Genomic DNA, 6,760 nt, shown 5'->3' with positions numbered 1-6,760 from the left:
TCAAGTGGTAGAGTACTAGCCTTGAGCAAAAAAAACTCAGGGACAGTGCCCAGCCCTAGTTCAAGCCCTGGGACTTGAACTCAAAATCAAAACATAAATACTGCATCTTTTTTTTTTTCCTGGGGGGAGGAGGAGGGTAGGGAGGGAAGCTCATGATGCCATGTAAAGTATGAAACATGAAACCACACAACAAATTAGAGCAGAAATACATAAATGAAAATGAAGAAATAGTTGCTGTGATTTCAGAAAGCTATGTTGAACTACAAGATTTGATTACAAGATTTGTAATAACTGTATACAGAGGTAAGACATAGGACACAAAAGAACCTCTCCTTTTAAAGTTCTAAGTTTAGCATTTGTGTGGGAGAGGTTGGGTCTGCCTGCCTGATTTTTTTTTTTTTTTTGGCATGTTGCTTTGCTTGAAATGGGGGAGGGCTGACTGAATATAAGAATTTGGGAGAGTTTGTATTTCTCAATTCTGTCAGTTGTAGTCGACTCCCTATTCCTAAATCACATTTAGTACTGCTTTCCAGCCTACTATTTTCCTTCTTCCTTTCTTTTTTCCTTCCTTCTTTCCTTGCTTCCCTTTCTCCCTCCTCTCCTTCCCCAACTCTTGTGAAACAAACTCTCATTGTGCAGTCCCGGCTGGCTTTTAACTCTGATCCTGCTGTCTCAGCTTCCAGAGTACTGGGATCATATGCACCAGGAACATCACACTTGGCTAAGTCCCTCCTTTCTTAAAGAAAAACAAAATAATAGACTAAAGACAAGAATTTCCATGAATAAAATCAAGAGATCGATATGATTAGTCATGTAAGTATGTAAGTATATACAGGGTGGCTTCAGTTAGAAATGTTTTGGTTTTGTGCTAGTTTTCTTAATATTTTCTTTAAACATTTTCCTATTACATTTTTTTGTCCCTTTCAGTTTCTTTCATGGAAAAGACGGTGGGAATTGCTGTTGAAACTAGTACTGTTTGAGGGGTGCCACTCACTCATGCCTGTAATCCTAGCTACTCAGGCGGTTGAAATCTGAGTATCTCAGTTCAAAGCCAGCCTGGGCAGAAGTCTCCATCTCCAATCAACCACCAGAAAATAAACAGAAGTGGCACTGTGACTTAAAGCAGTAGAGTGCTAGCCTTGAGCAAACAAACAAACAAACAAAAAGACCCTCAGGGACAGGGCCCAGGCCTTGAATTCAAGCCCATGACCAAAAAACAAACAAAACAAAACAAAACAAACTTCCCCAGTACAGTCTTGTGCAACTATTGTATGGGTAACACTCACATTACCAGCCTGCTTGAAGCATTGCCCTTCCCACCTTTAGCTTCAAAGAAAAACGACTGCATTAAAAAGCAGCAGGTGGGCCTAGCATGCATGAAACCCTGGGTTCGATTCCTCAGTACCACATACACAGAAAAAGGTGGAAGTGGCCCTGTGGCTCAAGTGATAGAATGCTAGCCTTGAGCCAAAGAAGCTCAGAGACATGCCCAGACCCTGAGTTCAAGCCCCAGGACTGAAAAAAATAAAATTCCTAATGTATGCTGTCCTCATGTGGAGAATTTTGTCAGGATCTCTCCCTCCACCTGCCACTCATCTTCAATTTAGAACTCTACTACAACAATGTGTTTCTTAACCGGGCACTGGGGGCTTACATTTGTAATCCAAGCGACTCTGGAGGTTGACATCTGAGGCTCGCAGTTCAAAACCAGCCCAGGCATGAAAGTCCACGAGAGACTCTTACCTCCAATAAACCACCAAAAAGCCAGAAATGGAGCTGTGAATCAAGCGGTAGAGTGCCAGCCTTAAGTGGAAAAAGCTACGAAAATCAGCGCTCAGGACCTGAGTTCTTCAAGTCGCAGAACTGGCAGTAGTCATGTATTTTCTACCAATCTGCTGGCAAACTTCAGCACCTGGTGTAGTCTCCACAGCTTCTTCCAAGAAGCCCTCGGGATCACATCTCCCACAAACTGCGTTCTTCTGGAATCTCTCCCTCCTTCCCGCCCCCAGAACCTCCCTAAAATATCCGACAGTCAACCTCACAGGAGCAGATCCCCTTCACCCCCCCCCAGTTAAGTACTTGTTAGGGGTGTTAGGGATGACCCCCCAGGAAGTGACAGCCGCGGTCACTCCCGTCACCTGGTGCCAGGTAGTACTTTCCAGAGCTATCTTCCTCGTCCAGTTCAACCACAGCGAAAACATGACTCTTCATCTACCGTCCCTAGCCAGGGCGCCCAGACTGCAGTTCCCTCGTGGGGAAGAAAGTCATCGCGACCAAGGCGCGGTCATAAACACAACTCGGTCATAAAGGCGATCGCGTGTGCACAGGCCGGGGGGGGGAGAAAGCACCACGCGGGGAGCGGGGCTGCCACGCGGGACTTGGGATTGGCTTCCCCGTGAAGAATTCAAAATCGGCGGGGACCGCATTTAAAAGCAAAAATAAGGAAAGCAGCGCCGCGAACGGGGGGTGGCGGGTGACAGGCCAGGAAGGGCAGGGGTCGCCAGGGCGTGCAGGTCAGCTCCGAGGCGGCCCCCCAGCCCTCTCGGGACAGCTGCCTCCCCCCCTCCCGCCCGACACGCCGCTCACTGCCCCCCCTCCGAACACGTGACCTCCCGGACCCACTGAGAGCCCAGCCCACTTCATTTTCATAATCTGTCCCCGCCCAAGGGAGCCGCCCCCACGTCCCAGCCTGGCCCGGGCCGTGACCCCTCAGTTGGAACGGCACCGGTTCCGGCCGTATTTATTCGGTATAACCAACCCCAGACGAGTTCCCCCTCTTCTGCAATGCTAGGTTAATCCATACACCCAGTGACGATGCCCACTTGAAGCCTTAGCACTGAGCCAACAGCCCAAGACAAGTTCGCCACGTCCAGCTCCCCTTCCACGTTCTCTCCGCCCAGCAGGCCCTTTCTTTCCCCCACCCCCCGCCTAGGAGTCTGCGCTACTCATTGGCCATCTGCCCTGCCAATCCATTGGACGTAGACGAATCCCGCTTTAGAAAAGTCAACGATAGTGGGGGGGCGGGGCAAAAAGAGAGTACGCCTGGCTTTGGGGGCGCGCGCCTAACGCCCCCAAGCGGCCGACGGCCCTGGGGGAGGATCTCATTTGCATAACGGCCGCCCCTGGGGTTCCTGGCTCGGGCTGGGGTCCCGCCCCTCACTGCACTAGAGGTCTGTTGAGCCCGGGGCGGATCCCTGGGGAGCCGGGCAAGCCGGAGGCGGGGCCGGCAGGGCTGGTGGGGGCGGGCCCGGCCGCAGATTGGCTCTGGGAGTTCGCCGGAGGCGGTGGCGGGGAGGCGGCGGCGGGGAGGAGGCTTATAAGAGCCGGGCAGCGCGCCGGGGGAGCGGGGCGCGACTGAGGTGGTGGAGCAGCTCGCGGAGCGTGGTGCAGGCGGCCGTTAGGTGGGCGCCGCAGGGCGAGGGCCTTTCTTCCCTACTTCGTGGTCTTCACGTCGCTTGCTTGTTGGTTCGCCTTTTCAGTCAAGATGTCAGCCCGCGGCCCGGCTATCGGCATCGACCTGGGCACCACCTACTCGTGCGTGGGGGTCTTCCAACATGGCAAGGTGGAGATCATCGCCAACGACCAGGGCAACCGCACCACCCCCAGCTACGTGGCCTTCACCGACACCGAGCGGCTCATCGGCGACGCCGCCAAGAACCAGGTGGCCATGAACCCCACCAACACCATCTTCGACGCCAAGAGGCTGATCGGACGCAAGTTCGAGGACGCCACGGTGCAGTCGGACATGAAGCACTGGCCGTTCCGGGTGGTGAGCGAGGGGGGCAAGCCCAAAGTGCAGGTGGAGTACAAGGGGGAGATGAAGACCTTCTTCCCGGAGGAGATCTCCTCCATGGTCCTCACCAAGATGAAGGAGATCGCCGAGGCCTACCTCGGGGGCAAGGTGCAGAGCGCCGTCATCACCGTGCCGGCCTACTTCAACGACTCGCAGCGCCAGGCCACCAAGGACGCGGGCACCATCACGGGCCTCAACGTGCTGCGCATCATCAACGAGCCCACGGCGGCGGCCATCGCCTACGGCCTGGACAAGAAGGGCTGCGCGGGCGGCGAGAAGAACGTGCTCATCTTTGACCTGGGCGGCGGCACTTTCGACGTGTCCATCCTGACCATCGAGGACGGCATCTTCGAGGTCAAGTCCACGGCCGGCGACACCCACCTGGGGGGCGAAGACTTCGACAACCGCATGGTCAGCCACCTGGCCGAGGAGTTCAAGCGCAAGCACAAGAAGGACATTGGGCCCAACAAGCGCGCCGTGCGGCGGCTGCGCACGGCCTGCGAGCGCGCCAAGCGCACCCTGAGCTCGTCCACGCAGGCGAGCATCGAGATCGACTCGCTCTACGAGGGCGTGGATTTCTACACGTCCATCACCCGCGCCCGCTTCGAGGAGCTCAACGCCGACCTCTTCCGCGGGACCCTGGAGCCCGTGGAGAAGGCGCTGCGCGATGCCAAGCTAGACAAAGGTCAGATCCAGGAGATCGTGCTGGTGGGCGGCTCGACCCGCATCCCCAAGATCCAGAAGCTGCTGCAGGATTTCTTCAACGGCAAGGAGCTGAACAAGAGCATCAACCCCGACGAGGCGGTGGCCTACGGCGCGGCTGTGCAGGCGGCCATCCTCATCGGGGACAAGTCTGAGAACGTGCAGGACTTGCTGCTGCTCGACGTGACTCCGCTGTCGCTGGGCATCGAGACGGCCGGCGGCGTCATGACTCCGCTCATCAAGCGGAACACCACGATCCCCACCAAGCAGACGCAGACCTTCACCACCTACTCGGACAACCAGAGCAGTGTCCTGGTGCAGGTGTACGAGGGCGAACGGGCCATGACCAAGGACAATAACCTGCTGGGCAAGTTCGACCTGACCGGGATCCCCCCGGCACCCCGCGGGGTCCCCCAGATCGAGGTCACCTTCGACATCGATGCCAATGGCATCCTCAACGTCACCGCCGCCGACAAGAGCACCGGGAAGGAAAACAAAATCACCATCACTAACGACAAGGGCCGTCTGAGCAAGGACGACATTGACCGGATGGTGCAGGAGGCTGAGCGGTACAAGTCGGAGGATGAAGCTAATCGCGATCGGGTCGCAGCCAAAAACGCCGTGGAGTCCTATACCTACAACATCAAGCAGACAGTGGAAGACGAGAAACTGAGGGGCAAGATTAGCGAGCAGGACAAAAACAAGATCCTCGACAAGTGTCAGGAGGTGATCAGCTGGCTCGATCGAAACCAGATGGCAGAGAAAGACGAGTACGAACACAAGCAGAAGGAGCTTGAAAGAGTGTGCAACCCCATCATCAGCAAACTTTACCAAGGCGGTCCTGGCGGCGGTTCCGGAGCCTCCGGGGGACCCACCATCGAAGAAGTGGACTAAGCTTACACGCAGTCAGCAGCGTAAAGCTCTTTTCCTTTCTCTCCCCCCCCCCCCCCCTTTTCCCCCTTTCCCCTTTTTGTTTTGGTTTCTTTGAAATATCCTTGTGCCAAGTATGAGACCTATTGTTGGAAGTGTATGCATATGAAAGGAAAGGTGCAACAACTTAGTTTATAAAATTTTATCCTTATAAAAGGTTAGTTCCAAAGTTTGATTTTGAAAAAAAAAAAGAAAGAAAGGTTTCTCTTTAATGCATTTTGAATGCTGATTTGAGTATTTCTTGGTTAGTGCATGGAGATTTGTTTGAGCTGAGAAACCGACGTTTGCACACCTGTCCTGTGGAAGCTTGGTAACAAGATATAGAGAAGCTTGAATTGTTTATTTTATGTACGACTTTAAGATTAAAGCAAATCTGCAGTAATCTTAAGGACAGGTATCTTTCTGCAAACATGCATAAATGCAAATTTAAAGTAAAGTTGAACTTGATCTCAAAATTACTGTCTTGGAGTTTTCAATTTTCTCTTTCCAATGTTTTAGTTATTGATCTTTACGATAGTAGAATAACAAGAAATTTCTCTAATGCAATCTTGTCTAATTCTCAGATGAAGTTCCTGCCTTGAAATACCAGCAACTTAAGGGGAGAAGAATCTGGGTAAAATTTTCTCCTCCTTTGATACAGAAACCTGAATGGGTTTTGTAGTGTACCCAAACTCCTGAGACCTGTTTAGGTGAAAGTCCACCTGAGTATTTTGGGGTTCTCTACAGTAAGAAAAATGGGGTCAGGAGTTAACTTTTAGTAACTTGGGGAAACAGGCTGTGTTTGTATGACATCAGAGTGCTGGAGACAAGAGCCAGCAGGCAAACTTTAAAATGTCTTTAGATTCTAAATCTAGTGAAACTTGTTTTAACTTTAATTTTCTAATAAAACAGTTCTGAACTTATGACTAAGAACATGTTGTAATTATATAAGAACAGTTGCAATTTTACTCTCTTGGAGTTTTCAATTTGGAGGTATACGTATTTTCTCTCATCCTTTTCCTTTTTAGTAGGTATTAGGGATTGAAAGCAGAACATGCCAGAGAAGCACTCTCCGCTGGGAGTGTCAGCCTCTCTTTTCCTGTTTGAAGAACAGAATGACTTTGTAATGCCTGCCTTAAATTGCCAGACTAGATTGTTTTGTTTACTTTTAAGTTATCTTTAAGTAGTAGATTTATTTTTTAAAGGTGTACTACAAGGTGGTACTAGGCTTTGTTCATATCCAATTTGATAATTTTCCCATATATCTGATTATAGGTAGAAATATCTCAAATTTTGGAGATCCATTTTCCTGGGTTTAAGCTTTAAAGTTAGTCACATCCTCTGGAGAAGGAGGTT

The 6,760-nt window shown here is 51.4% G+C and overlaps 1 protein-coding gene across 1 annotated transcript; it reads left to right on the top strand.

The window, feature by feature from the left end:
- Positions 1–3,350: 3,350 nt before the first annotated feature.
- Hspa2 (heat shock 70kDa protein 2) lies at positions 3,351–6,477 on the top strand. The gene is made up of 2 exons (XM_013017209.1): positions 3,351–5,409; positions 5,989–6,477. Exon 1 carries the CDS (start codon positions 3,485–3,487, stop codon positions 5,387–5,389), a length of 1,905 nt encoding a protein of 634 aa, XP_012872663.1. The 5' UTR covers positions 3,351–3,484; the 3' UTR covers positions 5,390–5,409; positions 5,989–6,477.
- Positions 6,478–6,760: the final 283 nt, after the last annotated feature.

Source organism: Dipodomys ordii, unplaced genomic scaffold (genome assembly GCF_000151885.1).
Source record: "Dipodomys ordii isolate 6190 unplaced genomic scaffold, Dord_2.0 Scaffold2, whole genome shotgun sequence".
NCBI classification, from domain to species: domain Eukaryota; kingdom Metazoa; phylum Chordata; class Mammalia; order Rodentia; family Heteromyidae; genus Dipodomys; species Dipodomys ordii.
The sequence above is the reverse complement of the archived record's forward strand: the minus strand, read 5'-3'. Positions and strand labels throughout refer to the sequence as shown.

Bases quoted from the DNA above. Each gene is read 5' to 3' on its own strand.
- Hspa2 (XM_013017209.1), top strand. From the start codon at position 3,485: ATGTCAGCCCGCGGCCCGGCTATCGGCATCGACCTGGGCACCACCTAC.